We start from the raw sequence: 21,722 nt of genomic DNA, 5'->3' as shown, positions 1-21,722 counted from the left end.
AGTTTGTCTGAAAAAGCGGGATCTCCCAGTAGCTGCCATTGTAATTCCACTTGCCATTCTGATATGCCCATCCATGGCCTCTTCCACTGTCATGACAAGGCCACACTTACATTACAGGAACAACACCTTATATTCCAACCTGATGACATGAACATTGATTTCTCGAACTTCCAGTAATGTCCTTCATGCCCCCTCCCCTTCATTTTCCCAACCCCTTTACCCTCTCTCACCTTATCTCCTTGCCTGCCCATCACCTCCCTCTGGTGCTTCTCCCTCCTTTTCTTTCTTCCATGGCCTTCTGTCTCTTTCACCGATTTACTTCCCAGCTCTTTACTTCATCTCCTCCCCCTTCAGGTTTCACCTGTCACCTTGTGTTTCTCTCTCCCCCCACAACCCCACTTTTTGAATCTACTCCTCAGCTTTTATTCTCCAGTGATGCTGAAGGGTTTCGGTCTGAAATGTCGACTGTACTCTTTTCCTAGATGCTGCGTGGCCTGCTGAGTCCCTCCAGCACTGTGTGTTGCTCAGATTTCCAGCGAGTGCAGATTTTCCCTTGTTTGTGATTGGACTAACCTATTAATTCTTTTCTTATAACTCTGGTCCTCCAAATCCAGCAATATTCTTGCAAGTTTTTTTTCTGTACTCTATCAACCTTGTTTACATCTTTCCTGTAGGTAGGTTTTCCAAAACAGTACACAATAGTCCAAATTAGGCCTCACCAACTTCAACATAACACCCCATCTCCTGTACTCGGTACCTTGATTTATGAAGGTCAATGTGTCAAAAAGCTTTCTTTACCATCCTATCTACCTGTGACATCCCTTTTAATTTATTATGGATCTGTATTCCCAGATCCCTTTGCTCTACCGCACTCCTCAGTGCCCGACCATTCAATGTGTAAGACACACTCTGGTTGGTCCTACCAAAGTACAACACCTCACACTTGTCTGCACTAAATTCCATCTGCCATTTTTCAGCCCATTTTTCCAGCTGACCCAGATTCCTGTACAAGCCATGATAGCTTTCCTCGCTGTCCACTACATCTCGAATCTTGATGTCATTTGAAAATTTGCTGATCCAGCAACCACATTACCATCCAGACCGTTGATATAGATGGCAATAGACCCAGCACCAATCCCTGCGGCACTCCACTAGTCACAGGCCTCCAGTCAGAGAGGCAACCAACTATTACCACTCTCTGGCTTCTCCCACAAAGCCAATGTCTAATCCAATTTACTACCTCATCTTGAAAGCAGAGCGATTGAACCTTCTTGACCAACCTCCCACAGGGGATCCATGCAGACAACATCCACTGCCTTGTCTTCATCCATTTTCCTTGTAATTTCTTTGAAAAATTCTGCAAGATTGGTTAGACACAACCTACCATGTACAAAGCCATGCTGACTATCCTTAATCAGTACATGTCTATCCAAATACTTATATATTGGGTCCCTTAGAATACCTTCCAATAATTTTCCCACTACAGTGTGAGGTTCACTGGCCTATAACTAACTGGTTTATTTTTAGAGCCCTTCTTAAACAGTGGAACAACATCGGCTATCCTCCAATCCTCCGGTGCCTCACCTGTCACTAAGGATGATTTAAGTATCTCTGCTAGGTCTCCGTCAATTTCTGGACTTGCCTGCCGCAGCATACATAACAGTACAACACAGTACGGGACCTTTGGCCCATTATGTTATACTGACCTTTTAACCTACTCGAAGCTCAACATAATCCTTTCCTCCCACATAGCCCTCCATTTTTCTTTCATCAATGTGGCTATCTAAGAGTCTCTTCGTTCGATCATAATGTGCTGTGTTGTATGATGTGGACAATCATGGTCTATGACAATGATTGTTCTTGGCAAATTTTTCCTCAGAAATGGTTTGCCATTACCTTCTGCAATTATCAATACTCTTCAGAGATTGTCTGTCTGGTGCCAGTGGTCACATAACCGGGACACGATACGCACCAGCTACTCATACGACCATCCACCACCTGCTCCCATGGCTTCATTTGACCCTGATCAGGGGCTAAGCAGGTGCTACACCTTGTCCAAGAGTGACCCACAGGCTAGCAGAGGGAGGGAGCGCCTTACACCTCCTTTAGTAGAGACCTATCTCCACCCTGCCACCCCAACAAACGAAAGTCTCTTAAATGTCCTTAATGTACCTGCCTCTACCACTACCCCTGGCAGGGCGTCCCATTCACCTACCAGCCAGTGTAAAAAAAAAACTTACCTCTGACATCTCCCCTTTATTTTCCTCCAATTACCTCAAAAGTATGTCTTCTCATATTCACTATTGCCATTCTGTGCCCTCTGCAAAACCTCCACATGATTCCAATGATGAGGCAACCAGGACTGAATACAATACACCAAGTATGGTCTAACCAGGGTGTTATAGAGCCACAATCATTACCTCATGGCTCTTGAACTCAATCCCTTAAATAATGAAGGCTAACATGCCTTATGCCTTCTTAACCACCCTATCAACTTGGGTTGCAACGTCCCCACCATCGAGGGCATCTTCTAGAGGTGGTGCGTCAAGGTGTCATCCATGTTTTAGGATTCTCTTCTTTTTGTGCGCTTTTTTTATTTGTACCTTATAGTAATTTTAAGTCAGTAATAATAGGCGTGATTCCTATCTGACACACCACCAAGTTAAGACACATGAAATGCTGGAGGAACTCAGCAGGTCAGGCAGCAATTATGGACATGAAAAGATAGTCAATGGTTCAAGCCAAGATCCTTCATCAGGACTGGAAAGGAAGGGGGAAGGTGCCAGACTGAAAAGGTGGTGGAGGGGAAAGAGACTGGCTGGAAGGTGATAGGTGAAGCAAGCTGGGCTGGAGAAGGGGGAATCTGATAGTACACCATAGCAGAAAGGGAAGGAGGGTGCAACCCAGGGAAAGTAACAGGCCGGTGAGAAGAATTGAATAGTCGAAGTGGGTAATGGGGTGGGGGGGGTAGAGAATCTGTTTACTGGAGAAATCAATATTCATGCCATCAGGTTGGAGACTACTCAGACAGACTACAAGGTGCAGCTCCTCCACCCTTGGCACTAGAGCAGACCATGGACCGACATATAGAACGGGAATGGGAATTTAAATGTTTGGCCGCCGGGAAGTCTCGCTTGAGGTGGATGGTGCGGAGATGCTTGATGAAGTTGTCCCCCCAACTTACGGTGGGTCTCACCAAGTTGTACCATTCCCTTAATTATCCACTGGTGCCTGGCCTTAGATTTTTGAGAACAGCTCTCCACAGCGACAAGTGAAGCTACAGCTTTCTGACTCGGGCATCGAACCAGGTCTGGGGGAAGATCTGGGACATCAGTGGTTGTACGAAAACAAACCAATACAGTCGTTTAAACAAGTGGGACTGAATAGGGTTAGGAAATCAATGCAGGAATTTGAAATTTGCAGACGCATGATCTTCACAAAACCCTCAGAAGAATTTACAAGCTTCAGTTTGCATTCCTCTACAGAAGCATGCTGTGGCTGAACCGTAACATTTCTCAATTCAAATTCCTGAAGTTTCTCAGGGACATGAGATTCTGCAGATGCTAGATATCTTGAAAAACACACACAAAATGCTGAGGAACTCAGCAGGTCATGCAGCATCCATGGAGGGCAACAAACAGTGAAGCTTTGGCCAGAGACCCTTCATGAAGTCTGGAAAGGGGGCGGAAACAAGGCTTTGTCAAGCCATTTTGCTCTGCCTGCTGCAAACGGCTAGACCCCCTGGTGGTTATCTATTCAAATCAGACTTCCCATTCTGATACTGACATGTCTATCCTTGGTCTCACCCACTGCAACAATGAGGTCAAACTCAGGTTGGTGGGGCAACACCTCATATTCCATCTGGGTAGCCACCAACCGTGGGCGTTATGGTAGTGAGGTGGTTACAGTACCAGCTTCCCGGGATCAACTCCCATTGCTGTTGGTAAGGAATCTACATGCTCTCCCTCTGACCGCGTGGGTTTCCTCCCATCTTTCAAAGGTGTACAGGTTGATAGGTTAATTGGTCATTGTAGATTATCCCATGATTAGGCTGGGATTAAATATCGGGGGTTGCTGTGTGGTGTGGCTCGACGGGCCGGACGGGCTTATTCTGCGCTGTAATTCAATAATAATAATAATACACCTGATGGTATGAACAGTGATTTCTCTAACTTCTGGTAATTTCTCTCCCTTCCAGCTTCTCTTTCTATTCCCCATACTGGTTCCCCTCTTACCCTTCTCTTCTCCCAACCTGCCTATCATCTCCCTCTTGTCCCCCGCATTCCCTTTCTCCCATGGTCTACTGTCCTGTCCTATTAGATTCTTCCTTCTTCAGCCTTTACCTTTTCCACCCTTCACCTCCCAGCTTGTTACTTCAACTACCCCCCCCCCACCTTCCCCTAGCAGTGTGTTAGGACGGATGAGACCTGACAAAGGGTCTCAGCCCAAAACGTTGACTGTTCATTCCACTGTACAGATGCTCCCTGACCTGCTGAGTTCCTCCAGCACTTTGTGGGAGTTGATAGATATGGTCCTCATTCAGACAAATGGAATTTGTTTAATTTGGGCTCATGTTCAGCACATACATTGTGGGCCATAGGGCTTTTCCTGTGCAGTACCGTCTGTGTGGGGTGTCCAGGGAGGGGTAGGGGTAGTACCTCTGGTGAAGGGGCCTGTCGTGTCAATTCCCGGGCAGCTTACTCACCTACGGTCCCCCACTCGGCTCTAACCTGTGGCTCCAAGCAGCTGTCCATACGTGACAGCAGTCACACCCCGGTACATCGCTTCGACAGGTGGGCCAAACTAGGTGAGGGTAGCTGGTGGGCCTCAGACCCCGGTGAGAAAGGGGACATGCCTGTCCGAGCATGGGAACTCAGCTCCAGCGGACTGGGCGGATCAGATCTACAGTGAGATCTAATGGGCAGGAAGTCGGTACTACAATACTCCGTGGAGAGCGAAGGGCATGAGGAGGCACGTGGTCATTCCCTGCAAACAAGGAAGACCCCAGTTGTGACGCTATCCATACCGTTGAACCTGGACTCCCGAGGTCGAGAGAATGGAACTGTCCCAGTGCAATGGCTTTTCCACTTTTAAAAGCTCTCCCGCACAGGTTTCCTGTCATTAGCAAAAACGACGGACAGCCACCACCACCACTGAGGAGGGTGAACAGTCTTCGGTGCCCATACACGGCCTTTTGATTCCCTTCCAAATATCAGCTTTGCTTTGGGACTCTTACCACAAAATTCATTTGCGATCCACCCTCTGAGTTACTGGAAACAGCCGGCTTTATTCGTATTAGATTATGAGGACACGCAGTCCTCCTTTATTGTCATTTAGTAATGCATGCATTAAGAAACGATACACAGAAACACAGGACAGATCAAGACTGAAAAACTAACAAAAACCACATAATTATAACATGTAGTTACAACAGTGCAACAATACCATAACTTGATGAAGCACAGTAAAAAAAAGTTCAGTCTCTCGAAAGTCCCACATCTCATGCAGACGGGAGAAGGAAGAAAACTCTCCTTGCCATGCCCGACCACAGTCCGACTCTGAGTCGTCCGAAAACTTCGAGCCTCCGATCAGCTCTCTGACCCCAAGTACTGAGCGCCATCTCTGCTGAACGCTTTGATCTCAGCCTCGGTCGCCAGCAGCAGGCAAAGCCGGGGATTTTGGGGCCTTCCCTCCAGAGATTCTTGATCGCACAGTAGCAGCAGCAGCGAACCAGGCATTTCAGAAATTTCTCCAGATGTTCCTCTGTGCCTTCTCACGTCTGTCTCCATCAAATCAGAATTGTGCACAGCATCCTAATTACAAGTACAGTATCATTTCACCGGAGAGCTGCACGCGCTGCGACGCGTCGCCATCTTCTCCTCCCTCCATATGTCTAGTTTATGAACAAATATTCCTAACTGGATGGGATGTCCAAATCAAAAAAGGCAAGTCTCCTTCAACTCACCAATTTTTACTGATGCAGCATAGAAAGCATCCCATCAAGATGTATCACGGCTCGGTATGGCAACTGTTCTGCAGTGAGCACAAGAAACTGCAGAGCACATCAGAGCAGAGCATTAACACAGCTCAGCACATCACGGAAACGAGCCTCCCCTCAACAGATCCCATTTACACTTCTCACTGCCTCAGTGAAGCAACCATCAGACCTTCACTCAGCCCAGACATTACAAAGACCATACCCACCCCAGACATTATACAACCTACACACTTCATTCTGCATTGTGTTATTGTTTTACCTTGTTCTACCTCAATACACTGTAATACAATGTTCCTGTTTGGTTGAACCCAAGATCATACAGACATCAGGCGTATCTTGTTTATGAAAGTTGGCCTTCTTACTGTCAAGTCACGTGGCTTTTAGCAGAGCTAGTTAATAAGCCAAGTTTGTATACGAGCCCACTGAGAGGGTTATATACATGATCCATATAAGACCATAAGGTATAGGAGCAGAATTGGGCCATTTGCCCCATTGAATCTGCTCTGCCATTTCACCATTTTCCCTCTCAGCCCTAATCTCCTGCCTTCTTCCACTTCCCTTCATGGCCCGACTAATCAAGAACCAATCAAACTGTCTTAAATATACCCAATGACTTGGCCTCCTCAGCTGCCTGTGACAACGACTTCCACAGATTCACCACTCTCTGGCTAAAGAAGTTCCTCTTCAACACCATTCTAAATAGATGTCCCTCTATTCTAAGACTGTGTTCTCTCTGATCTTAGGCACCCCCACAATAGGAAACATTCTCTCCACATCCACTCCATCAAAGCCTTTCCACATTTGATAGGTTTCAATGAGATCCTCCCCACCACCCCTTCATTCTTCTGAATTCCAGGAAGTACAGGCCTGGGCCATCAAATGCTCTTCATATAAGCCTTTCAATCTTGGAATCATTTTTGCGAACCTCCTTTGAACCCTCTACAATATCCCTCCATTCCCTGCATTCCAGTCCTCATTGAGGGATCGAGTTGGAAAGGGTGAGCAGTTTCAAGTTCCTGGGTGTCGACATCAACATCCTGGGCCCAACATAGTATTCACCCCCCCCCCCCCCGGATGTTTTCATGCTTACAACACTGAATCACAGTGGATTTAATTTGGCTTTTTTTGACAGTGATCAACAAAGACTCTTTAGTGTCAAAGTGAAGACAGATCTCTACAAAGTGATCTAAATTAATTACAAATATAAAACACAAAATAATTGATTGTATAAGTATTCACCCGTCTTTAATATGACACACCAAATCATCACTGGTGCAGCTAATTTGTTTTAGAAGTCACATAATTATTTAAAAGAAGGTCACCGTGTGCAGTCAAGTGATTCTAGTAAAAATACACCTGTACCTGGAAGGTCCAACTGCTGGTGAGTCAGTATCCTGGCAAAAGCTACACCATGAAGACAAAAGAACACTCCAAACAACTCCACGAAAAGGATATTGAAAACCGCAAGTCAGGAGATGGATACAAGAAAATTTCCAAGACACTTAACTGTACTCCAAGGAATATTCAGTCAATTATCAAGAAATAAAAGGAATATGGCACAGATGCAAATCTGCCTAGAGCAGGCCGACCTCAAAAATTGAGTGATCATGCAAGGAGACTGGTGAGGGAGATCACCAAGAGACCCATAACAACTCTGGAGTGGCTGAAATGGGAGAGACTGGGCATACAACAACAACTTCACCCGTCGCAGCTTTATGGGACAGTGGTAAAGAAAAAGACACTGTTGAAAAAAAAAACTCACATGAAATCTCGGCTAGAGTTTGCCAGAAGGCACGTGGGGGACTCAAGTCAGCTGGAAGAAGATTCTATGGTTTGATGAAACCAAAATTGAGCCTTTTAGCCATACAGACTAAACACTATGTTTGGCATAAACCAAACATCACACATCATCAAAAGCACACCATCCCTACCGTGAAGCATGGTAGTGGCTGCATCATGCCGTGAGGATGCTTCATTGTAGCAGGCCCTGGAAGGCTTGTAGAGGCAGAGGGTAAAGTGAATGCAGCAAAATACAGAGAAATCCTGGAGGAAAACCTGATGTAGTCTGCAAGAGAACTGCAACTTGCGAAAAGATTTGTTTTCCAGCAAGACAATGACCCCAAGCATAAAGCCAAAGCTACACAGGAATGGCTTAAAAACAACAAAGTTCATGTCCTGGAGTGGCCAAGTCACAGTCCAGACCCCAGTCCAATTGAGAATTTGCGGCTGGACTTGAAAAGGTCTGTTCACTCATGATCCCCATACAATCTGACAGAGCTTGAGCAGTTTTGTAAAGAAGAATGGGGAAAAAATTGCAGTCCGGATGTGCAAAGCTGACGGAGACCTATCCACACAGAATCACGGCTGTAACTGCCGCCAAAGATGCATCTACTAAATATTGTCACCATTAAGGACCCTCACCATTCAGGACACACTCTCTTCTCATCACAACTATCAAGGAGGTGGTACAGGAGCCTGAAGACTCACACTCAATGTCTTAAGAACAACTTCTTCCCTTCCACCATCAGGTTTCTGAATGGACCATGAACTATTCCTCACTATTCCTCTTTTGCACTATTAATTTACTTGAGTAACTTATAGCAATTGGGTGGCGAGGTGGAGATACGTCTCTACCAAAGGAGGTGTAAGGCACTCCTTCCCTCCGCTAGCCTGCAGGTCACCCTTGGGTGAGGTGCAGCACCTGCTTAGCACCCCCACCCCCCGAATCAGGGTCATGTGAAGCCATGGGAGCAGGTGGTGGATGGTCATATGAGCAGCTGGTTCACATCACAATTCCTGGTTATGTGACCACTGACACCAGGCAGACAATCTCTGAAGAGTATTGATAATGGTTGGGCTCATCCGGCTTGTAAAGACACTGCCCAGATGGTGGCAATGGCAATCTACTTCTGCAGAAAAGCTTGCCAAGAACAATCACAATCATGAGTCCATGATTGCCCACGTCATACGACATGGCACAGGATAAATGAATGAACTGAGAGCCGACTAAGATGTCCGCTCAAGCTTGTCTCCTTTATCAACATTTGCATCCAAATCTCCCCAATCCACGTTCCTGCCCAACTGTCTTTTAAAAGTTGTTATTGCACCAGCTTTACAACCATTCTACCATTTGTGTTTAAAAAAACAAATAAATTGCCCCTGAAGTTCATGATAAATCTCTCCCCTCTTGCCTTTAAATAATGCTCTCATGTTCTCTCAGTTCCTCGAGTCCTGGCAACATCCCAGTCAATGTTTTCTGCACTCTATTTAATTCAATAACCTCTCCTCTGTAGCAAGGTAATCCGGCAAATATTGGTCATGTGCCTACATACCCATGTGTCTAAAAGCCTCGAATGCTGCTATCTTATCTGCTTCCAGTATCACACCATCTGCAAATTCCAGATATCTACCACTGTGTTTAAAATAAATTTGCCCCAGACATCTCCTTTAAACCTTCCTTCTCTCATACAGAGAGTGGCGAGTGCATGGAATGAGGAATGTTGAGGCAGGTACAACAGTGTCATTTAACAAACACTTAGATAGGTATATGGTTCCTTAAGGTTATTATTGGCGGGTCAGTAGTGGGGAAAAGCTCCCACTACCTATTTAATGCTCCCAATGGCGAGTGCCTCAAATAGACCCTGACAACCAAGTCCAGCTCCTGGGCTTCACCTGTGACTACTCAGCCCAACAGAACCGTTCCTACTAACAGAAGGACCAGAGACGGGTTACTGGCGCCTTAAAACCAGTTGCTTCGTCAGCTGTGCTTGGCAGCTCATCTAGAAGGAAAACTCTGATCACAAACTTACCTCATGGAGGCAGCTTTGGGATTTGACCCCGAGGGAAAAATCTGGAGCTGGAGTCCTACGTTGAGTTCAATGCTGACGGACAACTCCTGTGATGCTGCTGGTGTCAAACTATATGGGTCTCAGCTGTTCCTTTGGGTTCATTCGCTGCGTAAAGAGGGGGAGCTTGCTACATGGGCAACAGCTTGCTCTCCATATTGTACCTCCCAGGCTTGAGTATCTAATGCAGGGTGGAGCTTAGGAGAATATGGGCTAAACGCAAAAAATTAGGACCAGCTGAGTGGGCCAAAGGGCCTTTCTCTGCACTGTACTGTTCTATGCTATCTTCCACTGAGCAATCAAACATGATGAATTACCACAGAGTAAGGTATAAGTGGCAAAAAATTGAGCGGTGTGCGTCTTGAGGTCTGTCACTCACCTTTGCTTTGATAGTTCCCACTGGTAGCTTGTCCAGAGCAACAGAGAGCGGGAAAATAACTTCATCATTGCAAATGATTGGTTCCTCCACCGTGGCCTGGAAGATGAGAAGAAGTGCTGAGGTACATCCAGGACATGGTTCACTTCAAGGAAACCCCCACCACCACTTTACTAGCTGGTGGCATCCATCATTGAGAACTCTCACCAACCAGGACATGCCCTTTTCTCGTTACTACCACTGAAGTGGTGGTACAGGAGCCTGAAGACTTGCACTAAGTGATTCAGAAACAGATCCTTCTCCTCAGGACACCCTCTTCTCATTCTTACCATTAGGGAGAAGCTACAGGAGCCTGAAGACTCACACTCAACATTTTAGGAATAGGTTCTTCCATCTATATCTCTGACGGCCCATGAACCATACTTCACTAATATGCTCTTTCTGCACTATTTATATTTTTTGGAATATATTTCTAGTTTTAATTTCTAGTTTTTTTTTTTGCATACAGTGCTGCTGCTGCAGAACTACAAATTTCACAAGATACGTCAGTGATAATAAGCCTGATTCGTGGGTGGTGTTGAATGCACGGCCAGATGAGCCACGATCATTTTTTATCATCTTATCATTTATCAGTCTTTAAAATCATTGTTATCCTTGTATCTACACCTTCCACTGGCAGCTCATTCCATAACCTACTAAAGGAAATGGCACTGGTGGTGAAGCGGCGTGACCAACTCTCCTAGTCTCCACCCAGGAAGACAGAGGGGCACAAATTCAACTGGACATCAGTGAAAGTCATGGTGCAAGCAAGCGATTCCTAAAGAACTCCTTTAGCTAGAGTTTGGTGAATCGGTGGGATTCATTGAGGAGGCCAAGTGATTGAGTATATTTAAAGCGGAGGTTGATAGGTTCTTGATTAATCAGGGCATCAAAGTTTACAGAGAGACAGCAGAAGAATAGGGTTTAGAAGGAAAATAAATCAAAGTTCCAAATGCATTTATGATGAAAGTATGTATACATTATACAACCCTGAAATTTCTCTGCTTACAGACAGCCACAAAACAAAGAAACCCTTTAAAAAAACCCTTTAACCATTAAAAAAAATGACAAACACCCAATGTAGAGAGAAAAAACAAATCGTGCAAACAATAAAGGTAAACAAATAGCATTCAGAATGAAAATGAGTCCATGGACATGAAGCCTGGAGCAGTCAAAGCAGACCACAGCCTCAGCTTGACATGGAGCCCAGTAAATTTCACGGAGCAGCGAGCAGAACCAGCCCAACCCCTGCCTCTGGTCCTGACACCCTGCCTTTTCAATCTGGCGCGGCGTTTAAACTGGCCAAACTACGGGCTGTTCCTTGCTCTGGGACCGGGCCCTGTCGCTTCAATACGCTCTGGGTCTGGACTCCATCACTACCTGACCTTTCCAAATTCCCTGGCGCTTACAAATATCAAACCTCAGGTCTTTCCTTTGCTCTTGGGTTTGGTGGAAAGGTCTTGATTCTGCTTTGCCTCTGCTTGCCTTTCCATTCTGAAGGTATGAGACATAAGTTTTGGGGGGGGGGGGGGGGGTTGTTGGATGTACCTTTTAGCTGGTGAGGCAAAAACAGTGTGGGCCAAAGGGCCTGTTCCTGTTTGTGTTGTCTGGGTGATCCAAGGCTGTGTGAAGAATGCTTCTTCTTTGTGATCTATATCCTGTGCCTTCAGAATTGCTTTCACAAATTCCAGCCATTGCTGCTCTGCTGTCATCCCAGCCAATGTTCTTTTCCAATCCACTCTCATGCCTCTAATTCCTCTTACTCGACTGTAATACTGATACACCTGACTTTAGCTTCTCCTTCTCACATTTCAGGGTGAATTTGATCATATTATGGTCACTTTCCACAAAGGGCTCTTTTACATTAAGCTCTCTGATCAATTCCGGTTCAATGCACAAAACCATATTCGGAATAGCAGATACCTTAGTGGGCTCAACCATGAGCTGCTCTAAAAAGCCAACTTGGAGGTATTCTAGAAATTCCTCTCCTGGAATCCAGGACCAACCTGATTTCCCCCAATCTACCTGCTTACTGAAGTACCCCATGACTATTCTAACATTGCCCTTTTGGCATTCATTTTCTATTCTCATTGTAATTTGTAGACCACATCTTTACTACTGCTTGAGTGCCTGTATACAACTATGTTCAGGGTCTTTTTACCTGTGCAGTTCTTTAGCTCTATCCACAATGATTCAACAGCTTCCAACCCTACGTCACCGCTTTCTAATGATTTGATTTCATTTTTTACCCGCACAGCAACATCGCCCCCTCTGCGTCCCTGCCTGTCCTCTCGATACAATATGTCTTCTTAGACATTAAGCTCCCAGCTACAATCTTCTTTCAGCCATGATTCAGTGATGCCTACATCAGACATGCCAATCTGCAACCACGCTACAAGTTCACCTACCTTATTCCATATATTGCGTGGATTCAAACATAAAACCTCTAGTCTGGCATTCACCTTTTTCGATTTTGTCCTCCTTTTGCGTTGCAACTCATCCTGTTGACTGCAGTTTTGCCCTATCAACAGCCTCCCTGCAATACACTTTGCCTCTGTTTGTAAACCAGCTACCTCGTCTTCAGCACTGTAATCTGCCTTTCCTACCATACTACTTGCATTGAAAAATACACATCTCAGGACACTAGTCACACCATCCTCAACCTTTACATTCCTAACTTTGTCTGAGGTGTTACCAACATCTGCTTCCACAACCTGTCCTGGCACTCTGGTTACCATCTCCCTGCAACTCTAGTTTAAACCCCACTGTGGAGTATCAGCAAACCTTCCTGCTCGGATATTAGTCTTCCCTTCCCTCCCAGTTCAGATGCAAACTGTCCTTCTGTACAGGCCCTACCTTCCCTGGAAGAGAATCCAATGATCCAAAAATCCTATCCCTCCCTCCACCAACTCCTTATCCACGTATTAAGCTGCATAATCTTCCTAGTTCTAGCCTCACTAGCATGGAGCACAACTTGGAGGTCCTGCCCTTTACATTACTATAACACCTTACTCCTTGCAGAACCCTGTTACTCAATAGACAATAGATGCAGGAATAGGCCATTCAGCCCTTCGAGCCAGCACCACCCTTCACTGTGATCATGGCTGATCATCCACAATCAGTAACCTTTTCCCACCTTCTCTCCATATCCCTTGACTCCACTATCTTTAAGAGCTCTATCTAACTCCTTTTTGAAAGAATCCAGAGAATTGGCGTCCACTGCCTTCTGAGACAGAGCATTCCACAGAACCACAACCCTCTGTGTGAAAAAGTTTTTCCTCAACTCCGTTCCAATTTGTCTACCCCTTATTCTTAAACTGTGGCCTCTGGTTCTGGACTCCCCCAACATCGGGAACATGCTTCCTGCCTCTAGCATGTCCAATCCCTTAATAATCTTATATGTTTCAATCAGATCCCCTCTCATCCTTCTAAATTCCAGTGTAAACAACCCCAATCACTTCAATCTTTCAACATATGACAGTCCCGCCATCCCGGGAATTAACCTCGTGAACCTACACTGCATTTCCTCAATAGCTAGAATGTCCTTCCTCAAATTTGGAGACCAAAACTGTACACAATATTCCAGGTGTGGTCTCGTCCTACCCAGATCAGTGGCACCCACATGGCCCACGACTTCTGGCAGTTCACCCTCCCACTTAAGAATGCTGAGGACTGAATTCAAGATATTCCAGACCATGGCAACTGGGAGGTAACATACCAACCGGGGATCTCATTCTTGCCCACATAACCTCCTATCTGTTCCCCTAACTACCGAATACCCTATCACCAGAGCTCGCCTCTTCTCCCCCCTTCCCTTCTGAGTCACAGAGCCAGACTCAGTGCCAGAGACCCAATCACTGACTTGACTTTGTTAGGTCAAACGCCCCGCCAACAGTATCCAAAGTGATATACCTGTTGTTGAGGGGCATGGCCAGAGTGGTACTCTGCACTGGCTCCTTAACCCCTTTCCCCTTTGACCTGAAGGCATTAAGGGCAACTTTTAGAAGAACCCCAAACCCTGCCTCAGAGTTCATGTTGGAAAATGACCCTGTGCACACTTCATTTGAACTAAGGAGCGAGATAACTGAAGCCAGATACATACCCATCTCTCAGGATTCGATGGTTCAATGTTCAAAGTGCATTTATTATCTAAGTATGTATACATTAATGTATACACAACCTAGAGATTTGTTTCCTTACAGGTGGCCATGAACTGAAGAAACCCCAAAAAAACATTGAAAAAGACAAACACCAATGCGTAGAGGGAAAGCATTCAAACAGTAAACACAAGCAGTGCTCTGAACTGCAGTTCACAAAGAGATTCTGTCCCCAGACCCTTAGCTCAGTGCAGAGTGGATCAGCAATTGGTACATATTTACATCCGTCATGTAACACGCTTTTATCTTCACATTAGTACAAGTATAACAATGTAACAGTACCTTACAGCAATCTGTGTTTATACTGAATGCTGATGTTTTGGTCTTACAGACCCTTCGGCTCACCAACTCCATGCTGACCATTTAAACTAATCCCATTCACTTCATCCCTCCACGTCTACACATCCTACTGCATCGGTCGAGCAGCCAACAATGATCAAAGAACCCTCTCCCCCTCCCACATTCTCTGGTTCCCCACCCCCCAACTCCCATTGGGCCCAAGGTATAAAACCCTTAAAGCACACACACCACAAGTCTCATGGGCAGCGTCCATTCCACTTTTTAAAAACGGACGGACTCTTGACCTCACTACTTGTTTCATTATGGCCTTTCACCTTATCGCCTGCCTGCACTGCACACTCCCTGTAACGGTTACACATTTTACTGTATTTTGTTGTGGTTTTTCTCTTGTATTACCTCGAGGCACTGATGTGATGAACAGTGTGGACAGTTTGCAAAACAAGCTTTTCCACTGTACTTCAGAAAGGGGAAGTCAACGGTTCAGCAGAGGGCGAGCAGTTTCAAGTTCCTGGGTGTCAACAGCTGAGGATCTGCCCTGAGCCCAGCACACTGATACAAGACAGCAGCTATATTTCATCAGGAGTCTGAGGAGATTTGGCATGTCACTGAAGATCCTAGCAAATTTCTACAGATGCACTATGGAGAGCATACTGTTTGCCCCACTGTGGGGGGCCGCTGCACAGTCTCAGAAAAACCTGCAGAAAGTTGCAAACTCAGCCAGTTCCACCATCGAGGATATCTTCAAAACACCAGTGCCTCAAAAAGGCGCAATCTACCCTAAAGGATTCCCATCAAGCACTTGCCCTCTTTTCATTCCTATCATCAGGGGGAAGGTACAGGAGATGGAAGATACACATTCAACATTTTAAGAACAGCTTCTTACCCTCTGCCAACCGATTTCTGAATGGAAAATGAACTCTACCTACTAATTTAATTATATTTATTTCTTACTGTAATTTATAGCCCTTTTAAATTATGTACTGCACCGCACTACTGCTGCTAAACAACAAACTTCATGACAAATGCCCGTGATATTAAACCTGATTCTGATTTGGATACCAATTTTATTCTTACCCTTCACTCAGACGAGGGAATTCAAAGTGGCCAATTATTCAGATATGGGAGGAAATTGAACTCCATTGGGAAAGCCCGTGTAGTCACAGGAAGAACACGCAAACTCCACTCACCCACAAACACAGAGCAGCGGAGGGCAGGATCAAACCAAGCTCTCCAGAGTTGAGCTAGTGCCTCGGCCAGCTATGTAGGTGCTGCCGGTAACGCAGCACATCAAAAGCACATCTCCTAGTAATTTTTTCCCAACTTGGTGTTGAGCTGTGCTCTGCCAAGCATTACGCACATGCAATGTTGGCTCCGGAAGCAAGCATCTCCCAGCGTGTTGGTTGTTCACGCAAAGGAACCATTTCACGGTGTGTGTTGATGTACATGTGAGAAATTGAATCTTCAATCGTCCAAAACTATACCCATCATACCACAAGCCTTTAGTCTCCTTGGTCCCAATCTCGGGAATTGTTTCACCAAAAATCTGGGACATCTTCAAGGAATGATGCCTCGAAAAGGAGGCATCCATCATTAAGGACATCCCACACTCACCCAGGTCACGCCTTGTTCTCATCAGAGAGGAGAAACAGACACTCAATGATTCAGTAACAGCTTCTCCCCCATGTCATGAGATTTCACTAATTTCGTGACATATGCCAGTGATATTAAACCTGATTCAGTTAATCTTCACAGTTTGTTGCTTCAAGGCTCAACTATATCATTAAGGATGTCCAACATTCTGGCCATCACCTCTTAGCTCTTCTGCGTTCTGGGAGAAGATACAACAGCTGGAAAGCCCAGACGGCCAGTCTCAACAACAACCCATTTCCACTGCTGTCAGACTCCTCTTTCATATCCCCTTCCTGCCATGCTCTCAGATTACACCTCTCTTGGTTATTCTGTTTTTTGGCACATTGTAATTTCTCCTTTCATCGCCTGATTTTCTCACTACCCTGCTCTGCACCATACTGCTCAATTTAATTCTTCCCATCAATCTGGCACCGAACTGCGGTCTCCATTGAAGTCATGTCTCAGATTTTACTTTATGTTTGTAAGGATGGTTTTGGGGATGATTTTTATTATATTTGTAGGGATGCTTCTGGAGTCAGTGCGGGGAACTAGGGGCCAGATTAGGTTTTAGGGACAAGGAATGATGTGGAGGTAAAGATCAAGCCAGGCCCAGGTCAGAGCGCTCCATGGTTAAAGTCCAGTGATCCCCGTGGACAGGTGCCAGATCAGTAAGTAGCTTAAAATGAATGCCAGTGAGGCTGGTAAATTGCGGAGGCTCGCGGGCACCCATGGATGAGGGTTGGTAAGCCACCAGCAAGGTTGGCAAGGCCTGTGTGGGCAGGAGGCATGAGAGCCTGTTCAGCCTCCCCCCAATCCAAGTCAGCGAGCCCCAAGATCAGAAGTCCACAGGAGGTCGAAGGCGCTCCTTCCCACCTCTAGTCTGCAGGTCACCCTTGGGCAAGGTCCCCCAGTCATGGTCATGTGAAGCCACGGGATGGGCAAACGAGCAGCTGGTGCTTATCACAAGTCCAGAATTCCAGGCCCTGGGATCAGTAACAAAGGCCAAAGCCGTAGGTTGAAGACCAAAGTTGGCCAACCCAGAAGTAGAGGCCTGATGGTCAAAGAACTGGTGGGCCGAGAGGTTGGAGGCCTTGGGTCTGCGAGACCACTGGAAGCCAGAAGCTTGCTATATTGGCACTGGAATTAGCGGGCTGCCCCAACACATCCTTAAGTTGTGTTGGCTGTTAGTACAAACAACTCTTTTCACGGTATGTTTCAATGCAGGTTCAAAGATTCAAGATTCAAGAATCAAAAAACTTTACTGTCATTCTAACCGTACATCAGCTCTGCAGGGCAGAATGAGACAGCGTTTCCCAGGAGCAGTGCAATCATAACATAACAAACGCAACACTAAATAATAAACATAACAATAAATAGTAAAACACAACAGGCACATGTCAGTTAAAATCAAGTTATGTGTCCAGTGCAAGTTAAAAGTGTCCAAGCAGTGTCAGGTAGAGCAGTTATTTAGCAGTCTGACTGCCTGTGACAGGAAGCTGTTTAGTAGCCTTGTGGTTTTAGTTTTGATGCTCCTGTAACGTTTGCCTGATGGCAGAAGAACAAACAGTTCATGGAGAGGGTGTGAGGGGTCTTTAATGATGTACTGTGTCTTCCGGAGGCATCGACTCTGAAAGAGGTCTTGGACAGAAGGCAGGGAGACCCCAATAACCTTCTCTGCTCCCTTAACCACCCTCTGCAAGGCTTTTTTGTCGACAGCACTGCAGCTGGAGTACCAGGTTGTGATGCAAAAGGTCAGCACGCTCTAACCACACCTCTGTAGAATGTAGTTAAGATGTTAGTGGGGAGTGATGCTTGTTTAAGCTTCCTCAGCAATCTCTGCTGGGCCCGTTTCACAATCCCAGTGGTGTTCCTGGACCAGGTAAGATTGTCCGAGATCTGCACCCCAAGGAACTATGTTTTCCACTCTCTCCACTGTGGAGCTGCTGATGCTGAGGGGTGTGTGCTCAGGCTGAGACCGTCTGAAATCGACGATCATCTCCTTGGTTTTGGTGACATTAAGCATCAAGTTGGTATCCCTGCACCAGCTCTCTAGGTGTTTGACCTCCTCCCTGTACATTGTTTCATCATTTTTGCTGATGAGCTCCACCACTGTGGTATCATCTGCAAATTTAATGATCAGGTTCTCCTTGAATCTGGCTGAAATGAATCTGAATCTGCAGTTTTGTGCTAGGCACTGTATTTATTGCTGCATATATTATTACTGTGTATAAGGTTGCATCACAGCCTGTTAAGGCAATTCTTACACTTAGGAGTACAAGGAAACGAAGAGAGCAGTGAAGTGCAAGTAGAGAGAAGACAACCTAGCATGGAAATATCAATACCCTTGAGCCAAAAACCGTACAAAAAGTAGCAGACATGGCCCAGTCCATCGCCAGTAAAGCCCTCCACCCCCCCCACATGCTGCCCTCTCGCTGAGGCCAATGGGTAGAAGGCACAGGAGCCTCAGGACTCACACCACCAGGTTCAGGAACAGTTATACCCCTCAACCATCAGGCTCCTGAACAAAAGTGGATAACTTCACATCGCCCTATTATTGAAATGGACTCACTTTCAAGGACTCTTCCATCTCATGTTCTTGATTATTGCTTCTTCCTTTTGCATTTGCAGTTTGTTGTCTTCTGCACTCTGGTTGAATGCCCTAGCTGGGCAGTCTTTCATTGATTCTGTTGTAGTTACTACTCTATAGACTTATCAAGTATGTCCACATGAAAATGCATCTCAGAGTTGCACAAGGTGTATATGTATTTTGATAATAAATTTGAACTTCAGTGGGCACAGCCCTTCCCACTGCTGAAAGCATCTGCAGGAGGCACTGCCTGCCTCAGGAAGGCAGCCCCTATCGTCAAGAGTCACCAATTGGGCCGTGCCTTCTCACTGCTCGTGTCAGGCAGGAGGAACAGAAGACTAAAGTCCCACACCAGCAGGCCCAGGAACACCTACCTTCCAACAGTAGGTCCTTGAACCAACATGCACAACGCTAACCCTACCTCAGAAATAAGACACCAAGGACCACCTGTAATACCCTGGGCATGTTTCTAACTGCACCCATGAGAAAGTCTGCAGATGCTGGAAATCCAAAGCAACACACATAGGATGCTGGAGGATCTCAGCAGCTCAGGTAGCATCCGTAGAAAGAGGGAAACAGGTGATATTTCAGGCTGAGATCCTGCATCAGGACTTGACTGTTTACTGCATTTTGTGTGTGTTGCAATCTGGTAGTCATTCTTGTCCAGCCCTCGATCTTTCCCACTAACCTGGCTTCACCTATCACCTAACAACAGGAATTCTGCAGATGCTGGAAATTCAAGCAACACACATCAAAGTTGCTGGTGAACGCAGCAGGCCAGGCAGCATCTCTAGGAAGAGGTACAGTAGACGTTTCAGGCCGAGACCCTTCGTCAGGACTAACTGAAGGAAGAGTGAGTAAGGGATTTGAAAGTGGGAGGGGGAGGGGGAGATCCAAAATGATAGGAGAAGACAGGAGCTGGAGGGATGGAGCCAAGAGCTGGACAGGTGATTGGCAAAGGGGATATGAGAGGATCATGGGACAGGTCGGGGTGGGGGGGGGGGGGGCAGAACTTTCAAATCTCTTACTAACTCTTCCTTCAGTTAGTCCTGATGAAGGGTCTCAGCCTAAAACGTCGACTGTACCTCTTCCTAGAGATGCTGCCTGGCCTGCTGCGTTCACCAGCAACTTTTATGTGTGTTGCCTCACCTATCACCTTCCAGCTTGCCTTCTTCCCCACCCCTCACCTTTTCATTCTGGCATCTTCCCCTCCCTTCTCATTCCTGAAGGAGGACATAGGCCCGAAATGTAATTTCCATAGATGCTGCCTGACCTGCTGAGTTCCTCCAGCATTTTGTATGTTGTACAGGTTTCTAATTGCAGTTTTGTGCAAAATAATATATTTGGTACCTTCACTTGCCTTTAAGTCCCTCACCACCACATTCAAGAGCTATTTCCCTGCATTGAAGCAACATTCACAACCCTAACCGCTCCCTCAGCATTGCACCACAATTGACTTTCATTCTAATTGTGTTCGCTGTTGCATAATTTATATTGAAAATGTTTTTTTGTTCTTGCAAACAATGTCTATATGATGCCGTTTCAGGCAACCTCTCCAATTCACCTGTGCATACCTGTACTTGTACGAACGCGACTTGACAAGAGAGCTCCTCCATGCAAAGCAAGGAATCTCAATGATCCGAGCGTCAAGGGCATCCGGGCCCCGGTACTCACCTGATTCCTGCACCCAGCGTCCTCGCAGCGGCCTGCGCTGTGCGTGAGGAGGGCCCGGCACTCCCTGAAGCCTCGCTCCTCCGGCTCGTCCTCCTCCACCTGTTCCCGGGCGGGGCCCAGACCGGTGGACGGGCCGGGGCACACGCTGGCCAGCGCCGAGAGGGAGGAGGCCAGCCGGCGCCAGCTCAGGCCGGCCGCCTCATCCTCCGGCACCCGGCAGCGCACCACCAACACAAAGCGGACGGTCTCGCCCAGGTAGAGGTGACTACGGCGGGGCAGGCTCCGGTAGCGGCTGTAGTCGGCCACTGGGCCGCAGGGGAAGTACATCAGGTACTCGCATTGCGACTCCATCGGCACGGCGTCCGCCCGCCCCTCTCCCGTTCTCTCCCCGCATCTGCCAATCACTACGGGTCACCTAGCAACCGGCCGTTCCCCAGATTGTATCCGCCACGTGATTGGACCGCTGGAATGCTCATCTGGTCAAGTCTGGTCCAGGGTGGCGTCAGATTGGAAAGCAGCGCAGCTTGTCAACTCGGGTCACCGAGCAACGGGTGGTTTTAGGGCGGTTCCATTAATCTGATTGGATATCTGTGCAGCAGTCAATTCAGTCACCCAGCAAAGGCGGTTTCAGGGCGTCTTCATCGGTCTGATTGGATATCTGCGCAGCCAGTCAGCCGATTCGCCAGGTAATAGGCGGTTCCAGGACAGCTCCACCATGGAGAGCCGAGCAGCCGGTAAACCGGGTGAGGGAGCAATAGGCGATTCCCAGACGGTCGATTGGACAAGTGCGCTGTCAATCATCTCCAGTCACCCGCCAACGGCGGCTGGGTGGCATGGGTGAAGTGTTAACTGCAGGGACTGTGGCCGGTGAATCCGACCCGGTTACTATGCCAACGTCGCAGCGTGCCGTAACCCCGCCGACCTTCCTCACTGGATCGTCCGCGCGCTTCCTGTTACCTGGCAACTGTGGGTGGTTGACTCCGCCCGGGGCCCCGCCCTGTCCCGAACCAGCTGTCGATCACACACAAAGTGCTGGAGGAACTCAGCCGGTCGGGCAGTATCTGTGGAAAAGAGAACAAGCGACGTTTCAGGCCGAAACCCTTCAGCAGGGCTGGAG

The 21,722-nt window shown here is 46.9% G+C and overlaps 1 protein-coding gene across 3 annotated transcripts in view; it reads right to left on the bottom strand.

Moving 5' to 3' along the window:
• The window catches only part of trappc14 (trafficking protein particle complex subunit 14), a 61,805-nt gene extending 40,830 nt beyond the window's left edge, over positions 1-20,975 (bottom strand). Inside the window, exons 1-2 of one of the 3 annotated variants that reach the window (XM_072258413.1) lie at positions 20,606-20,975; positions 10,223-10,318 (exon numbers count right to left, since the gene is read on the bottom strand). In XM_072258413.1, coding sequence (XP_072114514.1) covers positions 10,223-10,318; positions 20,606-20,956 — 447 coding nt within the window. In that variant the 5' untranslated portion in view covers positions 20,957-20,975. The remainder of the gene's footprint in view (positions 1-10,222; positions 10,319-20,605) is intronic. The other 2 variants (XM_072258415.1, XM_072258414.1) reach the window with 2 other exon arrangements.
• Between the last annotated feature and the right edge of the window lie 747 nt (positions 20,976-21,722).

The sequence above is a fragment of the Mobula birostris genome, chromosome 5, assembly GCF_030028105.1.
Source record: "Mobula birostris isolate sMobBir1 chromosome 5, sMobBir1.hap1, whole genome shotgun sequence".
Taxonomy (NCBI): Eukaryota; Metazoa; Chordata; class Chondrichthyes; order Myliobatiformes; family Myliobatidae; genus Mobula; species Mobula birostris.
The sequence above is the reverse complement of the archived record's forward strand: the minus strand, read 5'-3'. Positions and strand labels throughout refer to the sequence as shown.